Source organism: Alternaria infectoria, assembly GCF_024043175.1.
Source record: "Alternaria infectoria strain BMP 0036 chromosome Unknown scaffold_2, whole genome shotgun sequence".
NCBI classification, from domain to species: Eukaryota; Fungi; Ascomycota; class Dothideomycetes; order Pleosporales; family Pleosporaceae; genus Alternaria; species Alternaria infectoria.
The window spans coordinates 234480-262069 of NW_026250691.1; the positions used below are offsets into that span (position 1 = coordinate 234480).

A 27590-nucleotide genomic window follows, 5' to 3' on the forward strand; every position below is an offset into this window, starting at 1 on the left:
GCGCAACAACAAAGCAAGGTTTTTAAAATTCCTAAAGACCCAAATTATAGAAGAGAACCTTCTCTACAAATCTGCCTTTTTTATAATTCTTAATACCTTGCGTTCTTGTTGCCCAGCTAGATAACCTTTTTGACCCAGCCGAATGACCCTCGTCCAACGAAACCAACACCAAAAAACCCCCATCCCTCATCCTCCATCCCCCATGCCCCCCAAAATCGCATTTCCACATTCCCATGCCCACCAATACCTTCCCCCGAAATTATCCCCAATCCACGCCATCCCACGCAGTGTACTTAAATTAACCAATCTACCCGTGCCAAGCCCCAAGTCCACCGAAGTAGATCTAAATAGCCTGAAGTAGGTAACCCGATATACACTCCAAAGAACCGGAGATGACGGGCCCCGACCACACAGGCAGATCCTTGTGCATTTTCTTCATAATATATCCCTGTCACATTTCCTTTAATCTAAGATTGCGCGAACGTAGTAAGAGAAAAGCATGGTAAGATAGGCAGGATAATGCTAGGTTACCTTTGGGCTGGGTAGATTGTTTGGATGATTGAGGTGTTGGAGTAAGAAGTAGGGTACGGGATGGTATGGTACAATAATGATGATACACTAGCCACCCCATCCCCGTCTATCCTGCCGTAACTCCAGCGATGGATACGGAGACATATTCCAAATGCACATACACGTGCCTCGCAGTTGGATAGCAGCGGATGTATTTACAGGCCAAAAAAAGAACAGTGATACAGAACGCGTCTTACATTAACGACACAACTGTTGATACAGAACAAATAAGTCTCAAGACGGCCTCCTCCCGTCAAAGAACCCCGGTCTAGCCACCTCATCCAACCCCCCCTCCAACCGACTCGGCACAAGTCTCCTCAGCACCGCCAACGCAGCCTCCAGTTCCCGTTCATCGGGGTGCCACAACGCGCGAATCTCTTCCCACGCCTTGAGTATGCGTTCGGGGGTTGCGCATCGACCGAATGCACGGAGCGCCGCAATGACAGCCAGACTAGACAGCCAAGTCCGCTCCATATGATCGCTGTTGAGCGCTTTGAGATACTGGGTCCAGATCTTCTCGAGGCGGGAGAGCGTCCAGGAGGAGTATCTAACGCCGCCGAAGGAGTTGAAACCGTGGAAAATGACGATGAAGATTGTGCCGTCGAGAGAAACGGAGTTGTATTTCATTTCTTGCAAAAGCTCGTTGACGCGGTCGATGTTGCCGGCTACAGCTGCATGATGTCGTATCAATATCCCATAAGTGCGTGAATCGGGGCCTATGGGCGCGAGGTCTTGGAGTTGTTTTAGCTCTTCGTCTCCGCCTTCTTTCTTTAGGCGTCGCGCTTCGTCGCGGAATTTCATGCCTAGCACGCGGCGGTCGCGCCAGGTGCGGTTGAAGAAGACGTGGCCGCGGGCTGTGGCGCTGCGCTGGGCATGGAGGCGCTTCATTCGCTCGAAGACGTGTTCAGCGGCTGAGGGCTCGCCGGCGCGCATTAGAGATGCTATGACGGCGTTCATGACGACGGTGTCTACGATGTCGCCGGCGGAGACGAGGTCGAGATATGCTTTCCGGACCGCATCGCCGTTTTGGAGAACGCCGTAGTAGTAGAGGAGTGCGACGCGGTAGTGGCGGTGCATGGGCAGCTTTCGGGCTTGCATCTCTTTCATGAAGGTCTCGGCGAGTGTGTATTTGCCCGCCTTGACAGCAATGTTGAAGAGCACGTTGAATGTGACATATCCACCTTTTAGACCGGCCCGGTGCTCCATGTCCTGCCAAATGCGAAGGGTGTTTTGTAGGTCGTCGTCGGATACTGTCCCCATGGCGCGTCCAGTCAAATGTATGGCCGATGTCCACTCTGAGCGAACTATGTGTATATGCGCCGTCTTCATATCGTCAAGTACCGAGAGGAACCGTTGCGCTGCGATGGGTGTGGCGCGTTCGACAATGGCGAGATGGTGCAGTAGCGCTCGAATAGTCATGGTAGTAAGGTACACGACTCCTGGGGACTGCAGCTTCTTGTACGTATCAAAGACCTCATCGTGCGGCGACTCATCATCCTTCAGCAGATCCTCTAACTTCTTGATATGCAGCGCATCTGCTGGCTCACGTAGAGGCCAGGGCTCGTGGTCATCGCCAACATTCCAAACCAGCTTCCCTTCGTCAGGAACATCTGCTTCAGGCCGGGTATCGATTTCCATGCCATAGTAGTCCACCAAGGCCTGCAGCTCCTTCTCGGCGAAGTTTTTGACTTTCTTGAGCGGCCCTTTGCGCTCGGGGAAAATATCCAACTTCTTCTCCGACTTCGACCACGTGCTCTTCCTCCGTGATGTCTGATGTTTTGGTGTCGGCGATGCTACGTCGCGCGGGGTATGTATGTGTTTCGCATGCTTTGGGCACGACCCGGCCCGCACCAATGCCTGGATGAAGAAAGTGTCCATGCGAGCAGACGGCCTATCGGATAACGGGGCATTGTCTACCGCCTTCTTGCTGAACCTCCTCTTTGGTGTATTCTTCTCGGAATTCGGGTACAGGAAGGTGAGGAAGGGGCGAGCATGGGCGGTATTGGAGACTGCAGAGGTCCGGTCGAGGGTGCGGAAGAGGGACATGAGAGGTCGAGCATTGTGTCAGAGGGAGCCAGTTCAGACGGTGTCCATTTGGGGGGTTTCGGGTGCAATTGAATACGGGGAGCTCAGCGAAGAGCTGCCTGGGTGGGAGGATAATTGTGGCGGGTGCCGAGTGTCGCGGTCATACTCTCCAAAGATTTCGGCGTCGCGAAGTCTTGGCGGAGTTGCGGACTTTGCGGGCAAGAACCCCAATATCCACCACACGACCAATTGCGCCGCCCGACCTGCTGCTACACCCTCCGTCTCCCCTCGGAATCCCCGCCGATGCGATAACACATCTGATTATATAAAACAACACACCGCCCGCCATGGGCCGCTACGACTTCCGCCCGATGCGGGTGCGCCAGACCGCGAAAGCCCTCTTCGACTCGAAACGCGAACCCAACCTCCCGCAATGGTACGACGTCGTCGGAAACATACCGCCCGGCGAGACACTCGCCCGCCCAGTCCTGCGCATACCCAAGATGCGGAAGGCGCGGAAAGCCAGCAAACTATTCCAACCTCTACCCATCGCATACCCAGAAGACAAGCTGCGTTCAGAATTCTTCGGCGACCACCCATGGGAACTGGCACGGCCAAGGCTAGTCGTAGAAGACAGCGGGAACGACTCCAAGAAATACGACTGGAGCAAGATTGTCCAGCCAGGAAAGCAATTAGACGGTGAAAGGTACCCAAACCCCCATCCACCACACTACACCACACCCATACTAACACCCCCCCAGCGTCGTCCAACGCCAAATGTGGCTAATGAAGCACGCCTCCCTCTCCAAGTCCTCCGCCTACGACCTCGCCCGCCGCGAATTCTACCAACACCGCCACCTCTCCGAAATCCGCCAACGCATCGCCAAAGAAGAAGCCCTGCACGTCGGCGCCTACTTCGGCAAAGGGCCCCTTGAAATCGGGATGGAGCTCGAAGACCGCACGTGGGAGAACTGGAAGGCGTGGGCTGCCCAGCAGATCGAGGACGAGCAGAGTATGCGCGCCCAGATGTTTAGTGGGCAGCAGGATGAGGGGTTGGGGGATGCCGCGGAGATGAGTACCGCGGAGTATGATGAGGCGGTGCAGGAGATTCAGCCGTCTGCGCCGAATAATCCGCAGGGGATGAGGCCTATGGGGGGTGTGGCGGCGCATGCGTAGGGATGTGGGTGGGCGAGATGTTGTATATTTTGTGTAGATTACGATTACGATAGGGACAATTCAATGGATATGAGACAAGCCTTGTCTGGACAATGGGAATACGTGGGCATGAGGAAGGCATTGATGGCATTGCGATGACGCTGATCATCACCAGTATCGATGACCGCGGCAGCATACAGGCTCCTAGAGTCAACAATGTCGATTCTCGCAAGGCATGACGGAATTTTGCATCTGCTTCATCTCATCACTTCTTCCATAGTATATTTTGGCAAACCCCAGGCGGAGGAGTCATTTAATTTTGGCAATTTTGTTTTTGGACGAACCCCAGAAAACAGCATGAGCTGTTGGACGAATGATTTTGAACATACGGTACTAATCTCTAGATTTGAAGTACAAAGAATCACCGTAGAGAAGAAGTTTTATATCTCAACGGCGAAAGCGAGCCACCAGACATGTCTCTGAGCACTCATGAATTCCAGCTGCTAGCCCGGATCTCATATCACGAATTGATTTGAATTTCGAAGAGCCGCGACCGCCATAGACGAGGTCCAATTGGATTTTGGTCACTCCGAAGAGACGACATGGGGCCAAAGGGTGTCGAGTTTTGGAGAATATACTCTGTCGAGTGGAACACAGGAAGGAAGAACTTCCAAGAGTGGGAAGAGTGTTTTATACCCCAAAGCCCGGGGCGGGAACAGACATAAAAGCCTGCTAAACCGTGTTTGATATCATACACCAGACTGGGTGTCTCTCGCGCAGCCATTACTTTCCTGTCACTCTTTTTGAATCGGTTGTTCAAAGAAAGTCTACATTAAAGGCGAGACCGGAACGAAACATCGAATATTGGAGATCTCTTTTTTAGTGGTCCTGCCAGAAAGAATGGCGTTTGATACGGTGGAATCGCTTCGGTTGGCTCAAACATATGTTCGATCTTGTATCCTTTTTGGAGGAAGAGGCGAACGACACCATCAGCAACTTCGCCTGGTGTTTTTGGCTTTGGAAATGAAGTGTGTCATGAAGGAGTAAGAGCCGGAATGCCGTGGTATTTATACCCATTGTTACCAGGCCCAGAGGAGCGGCACATGTTTGATTTTGACGTCGGCTTTCAAAGACATGAACAGCTTCCTTAAGCATTTTGACTCCTCGGTGCTCCACAACGACACATAGTCCTTGGTAGTCGATGTTTTGGTACATCCTGGACCTACACTGTCCGAACATGAGTGACCTCTCTGTGTCTTTCTCGACATCAGATCTTCTTCAGTCGGAATCTCCGCGGTCGTCTCTTCCACATCCGGGAATCTCCTCAACCTCTTTGGTAGCTCGCAGCCATTGCAAATGTCGTTGAACAGTTTTCGAAAGCCCGGAGAAGAAGGACATCGCGAGTCGGTTCATATCTTTTGGAAATCTCGCCCAGGCGATGGAGTGATAGAGAGGAGAAGTGAAGAGGAGCTCCTGTTATTTATATGCCAGCAACCCCAGCATGAAACTTGCTCTTCTGTTTTTGTAATCCATGTAGCGAGGCACTCAGTGTTCTGACGCAAAATGCTAGAACCAGGACGCTCATGTTGCATTTCGCATCTGGTTTTGTTTCGAAGCAACCGGCAAACTCCATGAGAGAACGGGACTGGAATTTTGGGTCAAAGAGTCGAGTAGAACGATGTAAAAGTTCTCCAGCACAGGCAAACATGCCGTTTCGGTTGATGTATTTGAAGTCGACGCCAGGCAGCACATCGATGTCTCCATCGCCATTTTCGAGAAACGCGAGTTTTTGAAGGTGGTAGGTAGAAGACAAGGAGTGAAGCCGCAAGACAGGACTTTTATAGCTCGCAGGTGAAGCTGTGGATTACGCTGATGCAAAAGCCGCCGCTCTGCTGTCTATCGACCTTCCTTTTTCACAGAAGCATCGGTTGCGATCGCGTTGGCTTTTGGACATTGGCGTCGACCTCACTCCGCACAGGCTCTCATATTGTCCATGATGCCGATTTTCGAACTTTGATCTCCTAGGTTGTTCTGAGGTATCCGCGAAGGGCAGCTTCCATGAAGATGAGATCATCGGTTTTCAGAAGGGGAGAAGACACTCAGACATACCGCATAAGCATGTGCGTTTTGGAGCAAGTGACGACAGGATAATCAGTAAAGAGAGAGCAGAACAATCGTAAGCGATGTATTTATATACGCCAGGGAAAGACGCATGTTATCGCTTCGCATGAATTTGAAAAATTGAAAAGAGTGGAGTCGCCTCTGGGGCACCGACATGAACCCAGACCCTCAGCGTTTATGATCAAAGAAGGGCCTAGCAGAGATCATGTATTGTTGGGAATGTCTTCTAGGACAGCAACCCTTCGCGGACACATGATTATGCTCTCCGAAGGTTTTCTGAAGGCATGCCTTGTGACTATCGTGTTTTTGAGACCGTCCAAACCAGAAAGACATAAGTTTCGATAGTCCGTGTTTTGGGTTATAAGATTGGAAGGTGAAGGTATGAGAAGAGAGGGTGCTGGTGAGAAGAGGTCTTTATACGCGACAAAATCTCCGTAGGAAATAGCTGAAGATCGTAAGACAGAGATCACATATCTTTTTCCTGAGCGACTTTTGGAGTTGCGTTCCCAAGAACACAGAAAGGCATTTTTCCTAAGTTTTTGAAGCTGTGACACATGCAGAGTATCTGTACTTGTTTTGGAATAATTGGAACCGGAAAACCATGTGGGAGAAGCTTTGCTGTTTTGGAAAAGAGTACGGAAAGATGTGGATAGAAGGAAGGAAGAAGGTCCAGGAGAAAGAGGCCTTTATATGCGTGCCTAGACGCTAGCACCACATTCCCGGGTCGCAGGCTGCATCGAAGCGTGATTTGGATTCGTCGGCTTGACATCGCTTACCTCCATGTCCTTTTGAGCGAGCGGGCGCGGTCTCAGTGTTTGCAAAATGGCTCTTCAGCTGCTTCATGGTTCCCATTCTCTCATCGATGCAACATGGTGTCTCGGTGTCGTGCTAATGCTTCGGTGCTGACAACGCCATAGTGCGTCGTAGCTAAGCTTTCGATGAGTGTTGGATTGAATATTATGCGTCGGCCAATGGTATCTGATAATGATTAGCGCAGGATGTACTCCGGTCCCGCGGTTGGCCTGAAAGAGTGCCTGACGTCAGACCGAAACAGACAGCCGCACACTCAAAGGAACCACTGACCGCACTTCTGATCCAACACCATCCCTTCACTCCCAGCAACAACCCTCCACAACACCACTCACGCCTCCCAAAAGATGCCACGCACCCCCACCCCACCAACCCCCAAGTCACCCACAACGTTCCTCAACCTCCCCCGCGAACTCCGCGACAAAATCTACACTTCCGCCCTCACCCTCCCCACCCCCATCTCCATCGGATCCATTTTGCCCTCCCCGGGCTACTGGCACACCCCCACTGCCCGTCCCCCAAAACCACCAACCCCCTCCCTCCTCCGCACGACCAGACAAATCTCGTCCGAAGCCGGCTTGACCCTCTACGGCACCAACACCTTCAATTTCCCACACCCAGGCCAACTCCCCTTGTTCGAACAACAAATCGGAGCGAGGAATTGTGCGCGGGTGAAGAATGTGGAGATATGGATTAGGTATCCGGGGCCGGATGAGGTGGTGTTTGATACCGGGGAACTGGGGCTGGGGGAGTATGATAGTGTGCCTGAGCATTGGATGAAGGTTTTGGGGGAGAGTGGGTTGACGGGGGTGAGGAGGTTGGCTGTTGAGGCGGTGATGATTGGGTGTGAGCCTGATAAGGTGGTTTCGGTGCTGCCTATGCCGGATGAGTTGAGGGATTGCTTTGTTGAGTTTCTGGGGAGAGGGGGTGGTGAGGGAGGAGGTGGGGTGCCGCGGCTGGAGTTGAAGGGGATACGGGAGGAGGAGAGGGGGAAGTTTCCGGTGGGGTGGGATGTTGTGGTTAGTCAGTGGGATTAGAGATGGAAGGAGAGAAGAAGCGGGGCATGGGGACTAAACAATAACATTACTATTAGCACGACTACTTTATATATTGCTCTTGCTATTACGATGCCGCTCAGATCTTGCCAAGACCAGCGCCCTTCTTCACGATCTTCTCCACTTCCTTGAGCTTAGTAAGCTTGTACTTGTAAGGAGCCTTGGTGAAGTTGCCAACTTGAGTGATATTGACAGTCGCCTTTCCAAAGTCGTTCTTTGCACCAAGGTTCGCGAAACCGTCGATTTCAAAGTCGCCATCGGGGCTGGTGTTGGGACTGTCCTCCGGGATGACCAATCCGTATGTGCTGAGAGCCTCGCGTGTCTTGCCCTTAAAGACGTTGCCTTCAACAAGAACCTGGTTGTCGCTGCGTGAGTGGATGGCTTGGTACAGGAAGTCGACGTAGAGATTGTTGTAGATGTGCTGGTGGCCGAAACGACCGGCAGGGCCACGGGTGCCCTCATTACGCCAGTAGTTGTGGTGGTAGGTGACGTGGAGGTGACCTTGGTCCACATCCCTGAGAGCGTCGCTGTTGCCAACGAGAGAGCTCTTCCAGTGGTCGTGGAAGTAGTTCCATGAGACTGTGATCCAATCTGCGGCGCGGATGATGTCTACTTGGCCGTCGTACGCATCAGGGCCTAGAGCAGGAAAGTTGCCAGTGGTGAACTCGTTATGGTCGATCCATACGCGGGTGCTGTTGCGAATCGTCATGCAGTCGTCGTCTATCGCTGTGAACCCGAAGTTGCGAATGATGACATTGGTCTTGTTGAAGATGTTGAGACCCGAGCCAGTGATTTGAGCTCCCTTGCCCATTCCAATGAGAGACTTGTTCGACCCTACTTGAACTCTTGATGTGAGGTTGAAGTTGCCCTTGGCGTAAATGACTGTTGGCTCGCTGCCGTTCACAGCTTTGATGAACTCGGCGACCGTCCGAACAGTAACGCTCTTGCCATTTTTGCCAGCACCACCAGTGGTTGGTCCAATTGGGTTGTCCTTGGCGAAACCGACGAGGTTAAAGTCAGCCCCTGCAGGAGCTGCAGTCGCACATAGCGTGAGGGAAAGGAGTGATAGAATTGAGAGCTTCATCTTGAGGTAGAAGATGCAGATGAGTTTGCGTGATCTGATGCCGATCAACCAGCGATATCACTTACATTTTATATCCTGCCTTTTCGAGCGTCGGCAATCAAAGAGCCAGTAGATGGCCATGTAGTCGGCCTCCAGGCTTTGAGGCGCCCATCATCGCAATTCTTCCGGCAAAATGGCTGATGGCGCATCGTCGTACAGGCTCGAAAAACTCCCACTCGCGCAAGTGCATGCTGCGTCTATCACCGTGATGCTGTACTTCGTCTTGGCCTATCTTGGCGGACGTGCATTCCGCCCCAGGAACGGCAGCAGGTATTGCGCAACGTTAGACTGGTGGCTGCAGGTTGTGGTGTTGAGTGGTGGAAAGAGGCATCCCCAGATTTTCCCGTGGCTGGAAGGCTCGATCGCCTCTTCGGACGGCGGGGAAAATACGGGGGAATCGGCTTGGCGCGCAATTCCACCAGTACGGACCGCGGTTCCCTGCTTGCTTATTTCATTGCATCTTAACGTTCTGTTGCCGAAGCGTATTTCGAAACTGGTTTCTAGAAGCGAGATGAGCCATCGAAGCTGTCAAAACTCTCTCAGCATTGCAATGTCTGCGTGCGCTTGACTCGCTTGTTGCAGCCACCAAGATTGTTACCTTGCCGCCCAGGCAGACATCGCATGTGAATCGGGGAAGACAACATACGGGCAAGTCAAATTGGCTGTTTCGCCATTCGATAGAAAGAGATCATCTGTCGAATGAGCGGTGCATTTCAACCGCCTTGGCTTCCTTATCGTGTACTAACGCTGTGGCAAGACCGAGGTTGTTCCAGGGGTCTCGAACAACGACTGTGCGACACCGCTGTTTTGCGATGCCACAGGCTGCAAGCTTATAGAAAGTGAAGCTGGCGAGGTAATCGTTCATCCTTCACACGCGAAGTCTACACTGTCAGCACTTTGACAGCCTGGGATCCGGTATTCCTCCATGATGGTGCGACGATGCTTCTCGAAACTTGGTGCTTGATACAAGAGCGATAATGCGACAAAGCAGATTGTCGCGTTGACGGATGGAATACAAGATTCTTTGTTGAAAGGGTTTCCATTCAAGCACAAAGGCCAAGCATTGAGACCACCCTGCACAATATGAGGACCAGGAAGGCCTCCGCAATGTCTCGGTACGGCTTCCGCATTCTGAGCGCAGTCCGATCTTCTCTTTAGGACGGCCAAGTGACGTATTTGTGGTAGAAGACGAGATATACCCTTCTAACTTTCACTCGACACATGACCGACCAACAGCGCATGGAAGAGATCAATCGCGCATACGAGATATTGGTCAACCCAAACTTGCGGACGCAGTATGATGATCGTTATCAATCCATACTAACGCAGGATGCTCAGCGTTTCAACCCAAGTAGACAAAGGTGGAGGCGGACGAAGAAGACTCCATGGACGGGATGGCCTGAAGGTCTCCTCTTTCCGCGATGGAGGCCTTCGCCGCCGGGAGCTTGGCCTTTGGATTGCGCAACGAAGCAAAGAAAGAAACCGGAGTTGCATCATTCTCATGAAGATCTGTCACCGCCGTCGATTATGAAGTCACAGTGTGGTGTGCCGAACGAGGAACGATCGTCTCAAGATGTTCCACGGGATCGCGAGCCAGGAGGAAGTACTGCTCACGGCCTGCCTCAATCAGGGAAGGAGCGTCCAGGAGGGGATGACGACGCTTCCAAACCTAGAAAAACGCACTGCATGATGCGCGGCTTGCGCTACCCGGTGCCCCATCCGAGGAGGAAGAAAGCGGAGAAAGATAACCCGAGGCAACCACGACAACGCAACCAAGCGACTAGAACCACACACACGTTCAAGCGACCGTGGCCTTGGGTGAGACAGCCAGCACCAAAACGAAGGTTGTTGAGGGAAGTGTTGGAAGACGAGTATGGACGCACGATAGAACGGTTCCGAGACGACTTCTTCCGCTGTGAAAATCTCAGTATCTGACGGAGTAGATCGTCAAGCGACAACAGATGGCGTCTCCACCCAAAGAGCAGGCAGCCCCAATGACTGTAGGAGCCGAGCGGGAGGAAAGAAGAGAAGATCGTGATGAGAGCATCAAGTGCCGATTGAAGGAATACCAACGGAAGAGAATAGACCATACGACCAGTTGGAATGAGAATATAGATGACCAATTGATGATGATCGCGTTTGAGTTCATTCGTGCAATGGCGAACGACCCTCTCATGATATGGTATATCCGCGGAAAGATCGTCGTCCAGAACGGCGATGACTGGTTCTCAAAACCAGTGCTCTACGTCGAATTGAATCTACTTGCCGCGTGTCTGGCCTGGTTGATGGCACGTGGGGCCAGATCATGTGAATCTAACATGTAGTGGTCGAGGCGCCGAATGGTGCAACTTGTGGAAAGCCGATCGTGCGAGATCCGCGGACTATATGCTGGTAGATGAAGCGACCGGTAGGAATCAAACTTCGCATCAAGATGTTGTGAGAGGCGAGGTATTCGGTAGGAAGCAAAGCCTCTCGATCTCGGCGAGGCCGCGACGCATTTTCATCAGAGACGAGGGTGTCCAGTAGAGGATTCTAATTCTGCATTGCGGGATTGAACAACCCGGCCGCAGCACCCAACTGCATCTCCCCTGCATGTCTTGCAGTGACCCACTCCTGGAACCGCTGTCTTGGGTGAGTCCGAATTGAACACGACCGATGGCGTGGATAAAATCGCATGTGAGAACGCGACGAAAGGCCGTACATCTTGTAAAAGGCTCAACGTTTGAGACGCTGGAACAAGGCATCGCTTGCGATGTAGGCTTATCCACCTGTTGTTGGGTTGGTGGTACGATTGCCGCTCAGGTCCAGCGACCGAAACGCTCATAGCACCAATAAATTCGATCGCTGCAGTGCCATCCGACGTGCAACGATGGGATTGGGTAAGAATCATGCGGCAGTCGAACATCAATGTCAGTGGGGGTTCCAATGAAACCACGGGTCGGTCATTGCAGCAACCCTAGACGGGGTTGCCTCCGATGACCTGCACCTCAAAGTGTCAGAATTTTGCTCCCTGATAGCCAGTTGGGTGTTAGTGAGCAAGCTAATTCGCCAGTGTGCTGGTAAGTAGTTTGGTATCGGGACCAACCGACAGTCCAGAAGACGGGTCTCGCATTACAGGCTAGCGGAGACAGTTGCTTGATGCATGCAACCCCATCTGACGGGCCTGGTACTAGTCGGTCGAGGCATGGGGTACGGGACCAGGTTCAGTTCGAGCCATTCCTCGGAGAAGATGAGACAAGACTGATCAGGTAGGTCGGCGGCATACGCGTTGGATGTCATCGTGAGTGTTGATCAAGCGTCTAAAGGCAAGCCACAAGATCATAAGGATGCACCCAAGCTTTCCAAGAGAGTCTTGAGTGCGAAGAAGCTCCAATCCTTCAAAGGTCAATCGGGGCGATGTTGGGAGAAGGCGTTCTGGCCGTGCCCCTTTTAGCGTCTTGGCGCAGCACGTGGGGTACATGATTGGACCGAACGTCCTCTCCTCGCGTTCCCTTCACCACACCAGATGCGCGGCAAGGATAACCCTCAAGACGCGTCAAGCCTTGTGGCGGCCTGGGCTCGCAAAGGCGCATTTTTACGAGTGAGTCTGCTGCTTACAGCGGAAAGGCCGAAGGAAAGATTGCAAATCTGCGGGCGTGCCAGAACGGAATGATCTTACTGGTCCGTGAGTACCGTAGGTTTGGCATACAAGCATGATGCTCAGCACTCGGCGTAAGCTTGAGTGCAGATATATAGCTTGTCCCTGCACCCTCTACCACTGGTCTCCAGCTCCCACAGCCGTCTTTTCCGGACTCAAGCCTCGTCTAATCTCTTGACAAGTCTCGGCAAAGCTTCACAATGGCTCACAAGACAGCTGGCGGCAACGCCGCGTTCCACAACTTCAACAATGACTTCGCGGTATGGTAACACGGTCGACGTCTTAAGTAGCAGCCTTGCTGACTGTTTTTAGCATATTGAAGACCCCAATGAGCGACGCCGGCTTGCGCTCGCTGAGATCGACAAAGCGCCCTTTGGCTGGTACCATGTGCGCGCCATCTTGGTCGCAGGTACGGGTTTCTTTACGGATTCGTACGACATCTTCTGCGTGTCTCTCTTGACGATCATGTTGGGTATCGTTTACAAGCACGACAATAAGGGTGTTCTTCTCACCCAACAAGACACAGCCATCAAGCTTGCAACATCAGCTGGTACTGTTCTTGGGCAAGTCGGATTCGGTACACTGGCCGATATTGTTGGACGAAAGAAGATGTATGGTCTTGAGTTGATCCTCATCATCGTCGCCACACTCGCTCAGTCTCTCACTGGCCCCGGTCCCGGCACTTCGGTTGTCGGTTTGATCATCTTCTGGCGTGTGTTGATGGGAATTGGTGAGTTTATTGTCGAGTTATAAATTGTCGCCTTGCTAATAGCTATCAGGTATCGGTGGTGACTACCCACTGTCGTCCATCATCACTTCTGAGTTTGCCACGACCAAATGGCGTGGTGCTATGATGGGTGCCGTCTTCGCCATGCAAGGTTTTGGTCAGCTCGGTGGTGCTCTGGTCATGCTTTGCCTCGTTGCCGGTTTCAAGGACACGCTCTCAGGCGCTAAGGGCTACGCAGACTGTGATGGTCAGTGCTCTATCGCGGTTGACAAGATGTGGCGTGCCCTTATCGGAATTGGCATCGTCCCAGCCTGCATCGCGCTCTACTACCGTCTTACTATTCCCGAGACTCCTCGCTACACGTTCGATGTCGCCCGTGACGTCGAGAAGGCGAACGCAGACACCAACCAGTACCTCTCTGGTAAGCATGGCAACGGCGACCCTGATGCGATCGCCCAAGTTGCCCAGACCCAGGCCACTGCTCAACTTGAAGTTCCCAAGGCTTCTTTCGGCGACTTCTTTAGGTTCTACGGCAAGCTCCGCAACGGCAAGATTCTTTTCGGCACCGCCATGTCATGGCTCCTCCTCGATGTCGCATTCTACGGACTTGGCCTGAATTCCTCGACTGTTCTCCAAGCTATCGGTTACGCGAACGGTGACAATCTATATCTTAATCTGCACAACCTTGCTGCCGGTAACGCTATCTTGGTGTGCGCTGGAGCTATTCCCGGATACTGGCTTGCGGTAGCGACTATCGATACTGTTGGACGCAAAACACTTCAACTCGCTGGTTTTACCATCCTCACCATCCTCTTCATTGTCTGGGTATGTATATGGTCCAATTTCATGCATCGAATACACACACTAACTGCCACTTAGGGATTCGCCTACAGTCACCTCAGCCACCACGCCATGTTGGCCATCTACGTCCTCATCCAGCTCTTCTTCAACTGGGGTCCCAACACGACCACCTTCATCGTGCCTGGAGAGTGCTTCCCAACTCGCTACCGTTCCACATCCCACGGAATCTCTGCTGGCTCAGGAAAGATCGGCTCCATCATCGCTCAGGGAGCTATCTCTCCTCTTCGAACTCGGGGCGCTACAGCGACGAACAAGAACCCATGGTTGAACCACGTCATGCAAATCTTCTCGGCTTTCATGTTCTGTGGTATCTTCACTACCCTGTTAATCCCGGAGACCAAGCGCAGGACGCTCGAGGACCTTGCGCAAGACTGGGATATGGGTGATGAGTCCATTACTGGTACGGAGTACGCGCGCAAGGCGGAGAACCGCAGCAGCGACGAGGCTGGTACCACTGAGCTCAAGGCTTAGTTTGCGCTGTCGTTTCGCGCGTCAGTCTTTCTTTTATCTCCAGGCTCACGCCTTCATACCCGTATTCATGTAGCATCGATACCTAGACTGTAATGCATTCACTCACATTTCATCAATCTATTTGTGGAAAGAACTATCTTACACTGACCCTTTGAGAACGTTACAGTAATGCTGACATATTGGCCACTAGCATAGAGCTACAGAGTTCCACGCATCTCATCCGAGCGACATTCAGATGGTTCAGCGAGAGCGAGAAGAAGTGTTCTGACGTTGAGAATTGCTTGGGCTGAGCTATTTGCGGTTTAGCCTAGGCCAGTTGCAGCATACCCCGGCTTGGTGCCATGTAAACGCAGGAACAAAAAGAGATCTCCGCTGGTACAACACGTCGTACTGACTGTACTGGCCTGACGTCTGTATGACCTCTACAGCACTGTGCATGACGTTTATGGAGGATCCTACGACGCCACGATCGTAGTGATAGCTGAAGATGTTGCTCGGGTAGCACACGCCGGACTAGCTGAACATCACCGTTGCCGGACGTCCGAGACGTCTAGAGTAAGTGACCAAATCTACTTACGAGCATAAGTCAGCTGAGAGTATGTCTGATATAAAGTCGGGTCGTCTGCTCCTCTATGGCTATGGAACTGCAAGCTCAGAACATCGAGCAATCATCAAGAGCAGAAAACCGGTCACCAAATCCTCGTTTGTCTCATCTCCAATTCACGCCTCAGTTCTCTCACCACCAATCCATACACAATTTAGACACGTCATGTCTCGCTTCCCGGCCGCCAAAGCAGCTCTGCTCTTCGCTCTTATCAGTGTGACCACCGCGAGTTTGACCGGAGTGATACTGAATCCACTCATCAGCGGGACGGAAGGGGCGTTGAAGTGGCAGCCAGTCCTTGACTGGGACAAGGACGTATGTTATCAAACTTCGGCCATAGACTCCAACGGCAACACCAATCCTGGTCTGGATGCAAAGTTTTCCGTAGGAGAGTGTCGCGATTCGTCGCGCCAGTGGAACTGCAACACGTATGCACGTGAACGATGCAACCACGGATGGTGCGTCTACATGTACGCTTACTACAGCGAGATGGACAGGGCTGTGGCTGACACTACCGGACACCGTCACGATTGGGAGCATGCCATGGTTTGGACACGTGGCGGGGCTGCATGGTCCGTTATGTGGTCAGCTCACGGAAACTGTACGACATAAATCACGTCCCATACGTCTAAGATTAAGACTGACTTCTCAATTCAGATGACAACGCCGACCCACGGGATGTTCGCTGGGAGGGTTACCACCCAAAGTTGGTCGCGCACCGCGGCGGGGCGAACACAGCATCACTACGTCTCGCTAAGGCGGCGGATGATAACATTGAGAACGACTTGGGGATCTGGCAGGCATGTCATCTTCAACAGATTGGCGTCATGGACAACGGTCTCGCTCAAGGACTCTTGAACACGAACTGGGGGAATGCCCACATGGACCTGCCTGACGGTCGCTTCCAGGAACAGTTGGAGAAATACATGCCGAAGCAGGCCAGGCAGGACGGCTTTACTGCGCGCGACTAGTACACGCTGGAAGAAGTTCAGTCAAAAGCAGTCGGGTTGTGAAGGTTCGCGATACTTGTGACCCTGAGCATCACATCATGGTTGGCAAAACGAATGACAAAAGTCTCCTCCGGACTCGCCATCACCACGAAGCCTTCACGATGAAGATATCTTACCGGCCAACAGTACCCCCATTCTTCCACAACACTGTCCTTCCGACGCACATCTTTACAGTTTCGCCACTCACCGTCTTTACCAAGTCTCCCATGGCGTAGCAGACTTGTACATGCTAGTCAGAATTTCAGACCTTATATCATGCATTATTCTGTTTCATTTCTCCACATAAACAACATCTCGCTAATGCGATACATTAGGTAGCTCGTGCTGGTTCACTACCCTCACTGAATCTGCCTGCATCTCCGTCCTCGCATGATCCGCCGGCATCTCCTGATATCCCAAATGTCCGTGGTCGCTTTCTCCATACTGTTGAGCATCTTGGCCTGGCATGGAGCTTTCCTTAGTGGCTGGCGTGTGCCCATAACGCCGTCGCCTTCTCTTCCCAAGAAGAAAACCAATTGCTAGTAGTATGAGCACAGCCGCTGTTGTGCCAATTCCCAATCCGGCCTTCGCACCCGTGGACAGGCCGCCAGACGATGAGGACAGGGTCTCGGTAGGCGAGCTGTCATCTGTAGCAGATGTGTATGGTGGGTTCTGCGTTGGCCCAGTGATTGTTTGGCTCGATGTTGTGAGAGAAGCGTGCGCAAGTACCGCCGAGTCTGTTGATTGCCACATGATAGGCACACCGTCACCAAACACCCACCAATCGGAGGCTTGTGTGCTTATGCTCAAATTGCTTGAGCTAAATGGACCATCGTAGATGCGCACTGTGAGAACTTGGTTTGCTGTTACTATGGATGAGCATTGGTGGCCATCTAGAAACAACGAGTATCCACTAAGAGGAAATCAGCGCTGAAGAGTTTGTAGTTTGATGACGCCAACGATGAGTACTTACAGAGGACAGCATAAAGCCGCTGTAGTGGCAGACCCGAGGAAATATGCCGATGGTGTTGGGTGTATGGGAATGGCGCTCGTGAATGTAGTCGCAGCAGTCCAACCGGCAGGGCATATCGCCGGGCTATCTACGCAGCATTAGTCGGTATATCCGATTCGGTTACGACTCGCGCACAGTAATATGCATCCCATCCAGAAGATGGTGCTGGTGCTTCAGATGGATTGGACGCTCTAGGATAACACTCCTGGTCAAAGTCGAGTCTGTAGTGTCCAACGAATAAAGCACCGGTGGCGGACGTAATAGTTTCAGTACATGAGGGTGGAGGCGTGAAAACGGTAGTAATTGAACCGCGATTAAATTCTTTAATAACGTTCTGGTCGGTTATAAACGTTGCTGTTGGTGTTGCAGTCATGGTTGTGTTTTGTACAGAAAGTACTGGAAGCCTCGAAGTAGACTGAACAGGCTCATAAGCGGCAGACATTAATGCGAAACCAAGCTATTTACATGGCTACACAGCTATCAGTTCATTAGGGGCGAAAGCGATCTTAGACCAATCGTAAGCGGAAGAAGGACGCCGAAGCGTCGGTGGCTTTAATAGTACTACGCCCCGCATGCGAGGATGCGTTGTGGCGCTTCCACTCATCTCTAGAGAACCTCCTGTTCTCAAGGTGCAACTTCTGTACTTGATACTATCCCGTTGATGCCTTAGCGGTTTTATGATAATGTCACCGCATTATTGGTTTGTTCCTTCTACTAATCTGATATCGCGTTCCACGATCAAAGTCGCACCACCCAGTGGCGTGTATCTGCAGTCATCATCGAAGGCCTGAAACGCCACCATCTGTATTATGTGCCTACACAGCCCCGCACAGCCTTACACGACAACACATGCATAATTACCTAAACCGCCCCAATCAGCTATATGTTTTCTTGTCGCGACTGGATCGTAGGCTCAACGATGCCTTTGACTAGACCTTTTCTAGTGCAACTACAACAAGCAGAGCTGTGCTAGGGGCGTAGAGACCAGAAAGGGTCCACGGTAAAGAATTCAGCTATGTATCACCACTATCAAGCTGCTGAGCGCGTTTTCATGCGTAGAAACGTCCCCTAATAGGCTTTTTAACACCATCCAATGCCGTACCGAAACTCAGATGCTCCACCGGCCGACGGGTTTCCGGACCACCTCGCCGGTCTACCTGAGCATCATACCAATTTTGAGGCATCTTCACCACGCCCCATGAGAGGAGACTCCTGGAAACGGCTAGCAAATTACTGTGTCCTTCTTCTTCGGCCATGGACACGAGCTCATAACCTTCTCCTTTCCCATTGGTTTGATCAGTAAGCGGGGCTTTGGATAACGGCGATATATGGCAAGCAGCCGCTATGGCCCGCGAGTCTGATCCAATGGGTGGCATGTGCCCGGGCAGTCGCAATAAGCCCAGAAGCCAGGGGATCTGGATGGCGGCGGTGGCCAGGGCCAGCAGTCCGGCTAAGTATGTTGGAGATAGACTCCAAGAGACATAGAAGTCGTCTGGTAGAGATTGGTAGTCTTTCCAGCTGTCCCAACCGTTGGTCGTATCGGCTAATGTGTAGTATCAGTGTCTGCGTGTTGCATATATTCGTTGCGTCTTTGTCTTGGTACATACTATCGGTGTAAAGAGCTACAGATGAGCTCTCTGAAAGGAGGAAGTGCAGAATCGCACTGAGGATGATCAGGAGGATGCTGTATTTATACGGGAGCTGGAGTCTATAGGTCCCAACCTGCTGACCTCTTTTTGAAGCTTTCGTTAGCAAGCTATTCTTCATGTTCTTCGTCAATGTAGATGGCATTGCATCCCCATGAGTGTGTCAGGAAAGACCGGGAAAATACCTGGGCTGAGAGACCCGAAGAGGTCGGAATGACGTGGAGAACAGAGCCCATTCCTGGCTGAGTTGCAGGCGAGTCAATATGGCGTTGTACGCGAAGTACCAGACTGAGAGCAAGAGCTGTGGAATGTTGGCTAGAAGCACTGTCGTGATGAAGGGAACGGAGGAATTGGGTGGTCGGATCGTAGGATTAGTGGTAGTATAGTCCCTACAGTACGGATCAGATAATGCGCGTGATGGCTCGGAGTGGGAACTCACGTCGAGTTATTCTTCCTTATCGTCAACATTTGACATTCTTTGATCAGAACTCCAGCTGCAGCCACGATGAAGGCAATAAAAAAGGCGTATGTACATGCCCATGTTCTTCGTGAAATGGAGGATGCCCGTCTTAGATACGTATACCGCCACAGTATCGAGCCACCATCACTAGCCCCGTGCGTCGACTGTTTCACCAGCATGTCCAGTCTGCCAGCGGTAAATGGGTCCGGATTCGAGATGAACGAAGACAATGCGTCTCCAGGCGTGACCAGGGGCTCCTGAAAACCTAGAACCAAGACAGTTATCACGCAGATGACCACTTTGACCAAACAAGCTAGTGTAACGGCCAAGAGAAGAGGGTTCGATATGCCCACTTCACAGGCTGAACCGGATTTTGACTGCAGTATGGCACTGTTGAAGAGAAGATGCAGAGGCAGCGACGTGATCAATAAGGCGAACCACGCCACCCTTTTGAAAGGAGATAAACGCATTGCGTTCCGCCATGATAGCACTCCGATGTCGACTGACCTTCCCCGCGCGTGCGACACATCCACTTCTGCACGAGTTGGCGAGCTGAGTACCTGCGAGAAGAAACTGGACGACGCCAGGACCGCACTCGATATACCGTTGACGAGTAGGTGGAGGATCGTGTTGATAACATCCGATGTCGAGTAACCCGATCTCGATACACTGCACTGCGATCTGTGGAACAGGAAGGTGTTGCGCACCACGGCCGCTCGGTTTGTCTCAGGCCCACCGTAATTCGGTTTGTTTATTCGTGAGAGGTCTGTTTTGAGCATCGAAGCCACGGTGAAGCCGCAAAGTAATAGCGTCAGAAGGGTCATCGCGCCGATGTTCAGGATGGCTAATCTCCTCCATCCGGTTAGCGTGGGGAGGAGCTTCGGGAAGCAACGGTTTAGCCTGCCCATGATTGTACAAACATTAATGGGAGTGCGAAAACCGGGAGGACGAAGATAGGAAGCTGGGGACTGTTAGATCGTTATGTTTGAAAGACCTAAATAGCCACTGCCTTAGCTCCGCCATCTTGTGAGATGGTGGAGGCTATGTAGAATAAGTGTGGGGGCCAAATCAACGCGCAAGGCTGAAACTGACGCGGGGCGACTGCCCATCATCTACAGATCGCCGTATCCTGAAAAGGCTCACCCACGATTATGGAGGGAGAGCCATCTAACGAGTGAAGTGGCTGTTCATTATCGTCGCGAGAACCAATTAATGATACCCGGCGTCAAGTCATTTCTAATACTTCGTGATTACGCGCTCTGTGTAGCTGCGCGTAGGGAAGTCCATCTTCTGCAAGGGACTTGGGGCGACCACAACGGCGGGTGTAGAAAGGTATCCTGTTGCCCACCTGCACCGATCGCAAAAAGAGTTCCGACATCCTCTTGCTTCCACGTTGACGCGGTGATGCCTAAGGGAGTCGCCATCGTTCTTACGACGAACACGGTGCGATACGCGCATGGAGATTGGCACTGTTCAAGAAGACTGGAGCGGTAGTCTGACGTACCTAGGTACTTGTGCGCGCGACGGCCGTGGTCGCGTAACGCCCTGCTGCTTGACCACACGCCGGAAGGGGGGCATCAACAACAGTATTGGTGTGATGACACGAAATCCCCGTCCTTACAATCGCATCGGCCGGTAGCTCGGCGCGCCGAGCCCCACGATCATTTCACCCACCCAATCGCGAGCAGGCTGTCCTGCACCTCATACTTATCCATATGTATATATACCGTTGCTTGCAACACCAACTCGATGAAATTAAAATACGTCCTTACAATCGTTGGTGTGGTGCAAAGCTTCGGGTATTAAGATTCTCCACTCAGCCTCGCCTAGCGTATAGCCGTCCAATCATCATACAGAGAACCCGACCGCGCCAATCACGGCGCAGATGGCCCGAGCACGAACTCCGCCTTGCGCATTGGCCGCCCCTGGAGTCCCGTACGGCTGCACTTCGCACTGAGACCCAAGCGCACATTTAGTCGGCTGTTTCTCCTATCATCATGGCACAACACGGAAGTAACCCAGGACAACATAGCTAAGGTGACTCCGGTGGTAAGCTAGTTTCACGAGCATAGAGTGCGTCAAGCAAGATAACGTGTTCAGCTGTCCGGCATTTCTCTGTCGTCTGTACGAGATTGATAGCGGAGACACCCGCGGACCCGAGTAGCAGGGACAGCGTCTATGATTCGCAAAAGATGCGCGACAAAACGGTCCCTGTCTACGCACAGGCATACTAGCTTACCCGCACCTGCCTTAGCACAGCCCCTTCACTCTGGGCTAATGCTTGTATCACTAGGCATGTGCAAACTAGCTCTACGGCAGTTTGACTATCAACACTCCATACCCCTCAGGCCTGACTTCAACACCTTTCGTATACCTCAACAAAGCGAGTGTCTTCCATCCGAGCCTTCGCTGAATGCCTTCTTGAATCTTTCTTCACTCGTTCCTGATCGCAACCATGGATTTGCTGTTCCGCCAAATTTGGGCGCTCATGCGCAAAACTCTCTTGCTTGTCTGCTTGAGAAGACCAATCACCACTTTCATCCGTGCACTCGCTATTCCGCTTGTTGTCATTCTTATTATCGCTTTCAGCAAGACGTGGTTTGCTTCCGGGGGGCATTGGGGTGTGTCTTCGGCTCGCCAGGTTAGGACATCCAAAGCTTTGAGGCACCAATAAGAAATCGAACCAATACTAACACTCGAATAGCTACCCTCCCTTGAGGAAGGACTACGAGCAAGTCCTGACCACGATATTGTAGGCTTCGTCGACAACGGTATGAAAGGAGGAGAGGTCTCAGCTGTCATTGATACACTCTCACGACGGATCAGCGCTGCTGGGAAAACGCCAGAGCTATACGATGATACCAGAAGCCTTGCTGTAGTTTGCCGAACCGACAACGAAGGCAACTCACCATGCTACAGCGCCATTGTATTCTTCTCCAGTCCAACCGAGGGAACCAACGAGTCGTCAGCCGGATACTGGAACTACACAATCCAAGGGTTGACCACGCCGTATGGTCCCATCGACATTACGAGCACCAGCAACGCCATCGAGGTAGCCACATCCCCTTTGCAGCGCGCTCTCGAGCTCGAGATTATCGCACGGTCCCAACCAGACAATACATCGCAGATTCCTCCCGAGCTAGATATCATCGCATTCACTCGTCAGGATCAGGGAGCACTAGAAGCCGATCGAACCGCATCGTACCTAAACCTTGTGACATGGGCCTTTCCACCCATCTTCACTCTTACACTCATTGGTGTGGTCGATCATCTAACTTCGTTTGTTGCTCGCGAGCGCGAAATTGGTACGTGGCAGCATTTATTCCCAGAACACGGACTGACGTTAGCCAGGAATGTCTAGTTTGATTGACACCATGATAATGGGAGGGTCCAAGTTCCGGGGCATAGCCGTTCGACAAATTGCGGCTTACGCATCGTTTGCGCTGGTCTACTTTCCCGGCTGGCTGGCAGTGGCCATCGTCATCTCCGCCGCCATCTTGCCCGTCACTTCTAATTATCTACCCGTGGGGTTCGTTCTACTTTACGGGCTCGCAGTGACTGGATTCTCTCTCTTCGGGGCCTCTTTCTTCAAGAAAGCCCAGTTGAGTGGCCCCATCATGGTGGTCGTCACACTAGTCGCCGCCATCCTTCCAGCAGTGCTTTTCAACCAGACGAGTACTGTTTGCGCCATACTGAGCGTCTTGTTCCCTTCAGCAAACTTGACGTACTTTATTACTGGCATGGCAACATTCGAAGCAGCCGGCAAACCGGTCAGCATGATGCATCGGGCCGATGAGGCGAGCGAGTCCGAACATTGGCGTTTTCCGCTGTACATCCACTGGCTCATATTGGTCTTACACGTATTCGTGTTTCCGATCCTAGGTTTACTAGTAGAGCATCTCCTCTTCTCAACAGCATCTCCACACAGACGTTTCGATCGGCCAGCAAGCGCAGGCGATCCGACCGTCAGGGTCTCTGACTTCTGCAAAACATACAAGCCTGGCTTCTTTGCTCGAGTGTTTCGACGCCGTAAGAATGTTGATGCGGTCAAAGGTGTCGATTTCAACGCATATCCCGGACAAATCTTTTGCTTGCTTGGACCTAATGGAAGTGGCAAGTCAACAACGTTGAACTGCATCACGGGTGAACAGAGGGTTACGTCTGGAAACATCATCATCGACCCAACAGGCGGACTCGGGTACGCTCCACAGAACAATGTCATCTGGCCTGAATTGACGGTCCAAGAGCACATCCGCATCTTCAGCGATCTGAAATGCCTATCAGCAGCGAACCACGAGGTCGTCAATGATCTCGCTAAAGGTGTCGATCTTCTCAAGAAGCTTTCAGCTAGAGCTAAGACACTCTCTGGTGGCCAGAAGCGGAAGCTCCAGATGGCGATGATGTTCGCGGGTGGAAGTGCAGTCTGCTGTGTGGATGAAGTCTCCACAGGCCTAGATCCAATTTCCCGGCGAAGAATCTGGGAGATCTTACTCACTGAGCGGCGAAATCGCACCATCATCATGACGACTCACTTCCTCGACGAGGTCGATTACCTTGCTGATGATATTGCCATCATGTATCAAGGTACTCTTCGTGCTGCAGGCACTTCGGCGTCCTTGAAACATGGCTTTGGTGATGGCTATACTGTCAAACTGCCTTACAAGACAGACGTCGATATCAGCATCTCGGGGCAACTCCGAACGGAACAATCGCGGCACATGACGACGTACCATGTCGCGACAGCCGCTCATGCTGCAGAGGTTGCGGCCGAGCTCGACAATCACAACCTCGGTGGCTACCAGCTTTCCGGACCGACCATGGAGGAACTATTCATCAAAATCACCGGTGATTCAATCCAACCTTTGGAGGAGAAGACCGAACAAGACGATTCTGTGAAAGCGAAGACTGAAAACATCATTGTTGATGCAACCGAATTGGACTATAAACTGTCCGAAGGGCAGCCCGTTTCTCTTCTCAAGCAGTGGTGGATTCTGGTGCTCAAGAGAGTCAAGGTTCTCAAACGTCGATGGCTACCTTACTTTGTCGCCGTTGCTTTCGCTCTTGTTGGTGCAGGTGTTGCGCCTCTACTGATCAAGAAGTTCGATGCTCCGCTGGGATGCCCAGTGCAAGCAGACCTTGTTAACGATAACGCATATCGGAACGACATTGGTGTTTTCTATACAGAGAGTAATGCCTATTATTCTGGCACGGACGAACTTCGAAAGTCGTACGTTGCTGGGCCTTCCGATCGACTCAACTCAACAAGGATTAGTTTGATGGCAGACGTCTACTCTACCAACCACACTTTGAGTTACTCTGACACCTATCAATCCGGGTACACGAATTCTTCACAGCTTGAGAGCCAGCTATTGATCGTCGATACGTACGAAGAATTCGCGCGAGCAGTTCAGAACGACTGGAAAGAACTAGTTGCCCATCCCAGATACATCTCTGATGGTGGTTTTCCCACCACAGAACTCAGAGGCGGAATCTGGATGGGTGATAGCTCAACCAACCCCACTATCATGGGCGACATCAGCGGAGGCGCCGCCATGCAACAGATGCTAAACTTCTACAACGTCATGGCTGGTGGCGTTGGCATCTCGAGTTCTTACAACGAATTCGCCAGTACTGTCATTCCGAGCCTCATGGCTTCCGATGCTACGATGTTCATCATTTATTATGGACTGATCATGGCCTGGTACGTTTTAACCAGTCGCGCAAGTCGCGCAAGTCGCACAAGTCGCACAACAAAGCTGACATGCACAATAGCTATCCAGTGTTTTTCGTCTTATACCCGACGGATGAGCGCCTGTCAAACGTCCGCTCGATGCAATACTCCAACGGGATCCGTCCAGTGCCACTTTGGCTTTCCCATCTGGCTTTCGACGGTACCTTCGTCGTCATAATCAGTGCCGTTGCTACAGGTCTTCTTTCCATGTCGACGCCCGTCTGGCATGGACTCGGCCTGGTCTTCGTCATCTTCCTTCTGTATGGCATTGCGTGCGCGCTACTCAGCTATGTCTTCTCCATGTTTACAAAGAAGCCAGTTACGGCTTGGTTCTTGATGGCCTTGATGCAGGTCATTGTCTATTTTGCCTACTTCGCTGGCGTGATGGAGATCCAGGCCACCACACCATACGCAAACCTGGAATCCACGATGAACGCCCTGTACTTTGGTCTCGCCATCATATCGCCAGTAGTGAGCTTGGAAAGGACGCTATTTATCGGTCTTCAGCAGCTTGGGTTGAAGTGCAACGGCCACAGCGACGGCTCCCTCTATCTGTACGGCGGGCCCGTCTTGTTCTTGGTTGTGCAAATTGCTCTCTTGTTTGCGCTTCTCATTTGGTGGGATAGTGGCTTCGCTCTGCCTTCATTGCGCCGCGAAAGTCTGGTCGGCGATACAGAGGCGACAGACATGTACACGGCTGATCTTCTTACCGAACGTAGACGATTGGCATCACCTGACATTGACCTCCGGGTTGAGTCTGTGACTAGGTCTTTTGGCAAGAACCTCGCAGTCGACGATGTCACGTTTGGTGTCAAGACATCGGAGATTTTTGCTTTACTTGGACCCAACGGTGCTGGCAAATCGACCATCATCTCGATGATTCGTGGCGACATCAAACCCTCAACACCAGGATCTATAATCGACATCGCCGGCAACCCAATCCTGACTAGTCCCCTTGCAGCACGCTCCAGTCTTGGTGTGTGCCCACAGTTTGACTCTGCCGACGTCCTCACTGTCCGCGAGACGCTGCGCTTCTTTGCCAAAATAAGAGGAGTCAGGGACGTGGAACATAACGTGTCGACCGTGATTGCAGCCTGCGGTCTCAGTGACTGGACTGATCAATTGGCACAGAAGCTTTCTGGCGGTACGAAGCGCAAACTTTCTCTGGCTGTCGCACTAGTCGGAAACCCCCGTGTCCTGGTCCTCGACGAACCTTCTTCAGCGCTCGACGCAAATGCAAAGCGCGTCATGTGGCGCTGCCTGCAAACCATTGCAAAGCGACGCGCCGTTGTACTCACGACGCACTCGATGGAAGAGGCCGACGCTCTAGCCGACCGCATTGGCATTGTCTCGTCGCGCATGCTCGCTCTTGGCGACCGCGAAGACCTGAAGCAGCGTGCGGGCAGCGAATATCACATTCATCTCGTGTCGCGCTCAGCACCTTGCACCACAACGCAGGAACTGCAGAAGATGAAGGAATGGATTGCTGTGACCTTTCCCTTGGCGAACGTTAGTCGCGAGACGCAGGGCGGTCAGGTCAGGTTTGAGATTCCGGCTGACGGTAATGAGTTTGCGGGCTTGATTAGGACATTGGAGGGCGCGAAGGACGAGCTGAATGTGGAGTTTTACAGCGTGGGCAAGGCAACTCTGGACGAGGTGTTTGAGAAGATTGTCAAGCGGTACGGGGATGTAGCAGAGACTTAGTTGTATAGCTAGAACAATGACAGGAGCAGATCGGCATTAAACTTCCTATATGCGCAGTGTCCACGACCACCGCGACACTTTCAACCACCTCGTCAGCACCAAAAACCCTGTAGCTAACAACATCCCTCCACCGCCCACAAACCAAACGCCCCAAAACTCCCTCCGGACATCCTCAACCGCTCTACCTGAAATACCAGCAGGTGCATCTCTCTTCGCTGCCCCCGCAACCGGACTCCCAACCAACCCCCCAAACGCCGCAATCGAATAGGCCATTCCCATCCGCGCCCCCAGCTCCCCCACGTCGCTCGTCAACGCCGCAATAATGGGCGCAGGAAGACTGACCATCCCACCGGAAATGAAACCATAAACGACCGAAATAGCGATAAGACTAGACTTTTCTACGGCGAGTGGGAAGATGAAGATGACCAAGGATGAGAGAAGACAGCAGGGCAGCATGATGTTCACGCCACCGAAGCGGTCGGCGAGGTAGTTAGGCGCTAGACGACCAAGAAGGGAGGAAGCGTTCATGATACTGAGGAGGGAGAAGGCAGACTCGGTATCGAGAGAGAGCTTGAGCGCATAGTCTTGGATGTAGAAGAAGGGGATATATGCGGTGGCCATCATGAGTGTGAATGCTGGGTGTAGTTAGCTCTTTCCGCTCTCGAAAGAATTTTGCAAGCATGAGTGGAAACATGAGGGAAAAGAAGGTGACTAACCAAGGACAAATGCCGTGTAGCTTCTCTCCTTGAGCATTCGAATGTTTAATATTGACCCTTTCCTTGGCGCTCGAGGTCTCAGCCGCATAACCGCGAAGCATACAGCCATGCATCCGAGGATCAGGAATGCGAGGGCACGCACAGCCCAAGGAAAGCCTATTGTGACAAAGAGG

At 52.2% G+C, this 27590-nt stretch overlaps 6 protein-coding genes across 6 annotated transcripts; 4 read left to right on the forward strand and 2 right to left on the reverse strand.

Moving 5' to 3' along the window:
* Positions 1–804: 804 nt before the first annotated feature.
* J4E92_001534 (uncharacterized protein) lies at positions 805–2616 on the reverse strand (the record flags this gene model as incomplete). Its single annotated transcript, XM_051492945.1, has 1 exon — positions 805–2616. One exon carries the CDS (start codon positions 2614–2616, stop codon positions 805–807), a length of 1812 nt encoding a protein of 603 aa, XP_051356176.1.
* A 326-nt stretch (positions 2617–2942) lies between these two features.
* On the forward strand, positions 2943–3771 carry RSM25 (mitochondrial ribosomal small subunit component; the record flags this gene model as incomplete). Its single annotated transcript, XM_051492946.1, has 2 exons — positions 2943–3301; positions 3357–3771. The coding sequence occupies 2 exons, from the start codon at positions 2943–2945 to the stop codon at positions 3769–3771; spliced, it is 774 nt and encodes a 257-aa protein (XP_051356177.1).
* Positions 3772–7815: 4044 nt separating this feature from the next.
* Positions 7816–8820, reverse strand: J4E92_001536 (uncharacterized protein; the record flags this gene model as incomplete). Its single annotated transcript, XM_051492947.1, has 1 exon — positions 7816–8820. The coding sequence occupies one exon, from the start codon at positions 8818–8820 to the stop codon at positions 7816–7818; it is 1005 nt and encodes a 334-aa protein (XP_051356178.1).
* A 3876-nt stretch (positions 8821–12696) lies between these two features.
* On the forward strand, positions 12697–14555 carry PHO5 (acid phosphatase pho5; the record flags this gene model as incomplete). The annotated part of the gene is made up of 4 exons (XM_051492948.1): positions 12697–12756; positions 12809–13226; positions 13276–14048; positions 14103–14555. 4 exons carry the CDS (start codon positions 12697–12699, stop codon positions 14553–14555), a joined length of 1704 nt encoding a protein of 567 aa, XP_051356179.1.
* A 769-nt stretch (positions 14556–15324) lies between these two features.
* J4E92_001538 (uncharacterized protein) lies at positions 15325–16130 on the forward strand (the record flags this gene model as incomplete). Its single annotated transcript, XM_051492949.1, has 2 exons — positions 15325–15682; positions 15817–16130. The coding sequence occupies 2 exons, from the start codon at positions 15325–15327 to the stop codon at positions 16128–16130; spliced, it is 672 nt and encodes a 223-aa protein (XP_051356180.1).
* Positions 16131–21721: 5591 nt separating this feature from the next.
* On the forward strand, positions 21722–26701 carry J4E92_001539 (uncharacterized protein; the record flags this gene model as incomplete). Its single annotated transcript, XM_051492950.1, has 4 exons — positions 21722–21907; positions 21971–22571; positions 22618–24967; positions 25039–26701. 4 exons carry the CDS (start codon positions 21722–21724, stop codon positions 26699–26701), a joined length of 4800 nt encoding a protein of 1599 aa, XP_051356181.1.
* Between the last annotated feature and the right edge of the window lie 889 nt (positions 26702–27590).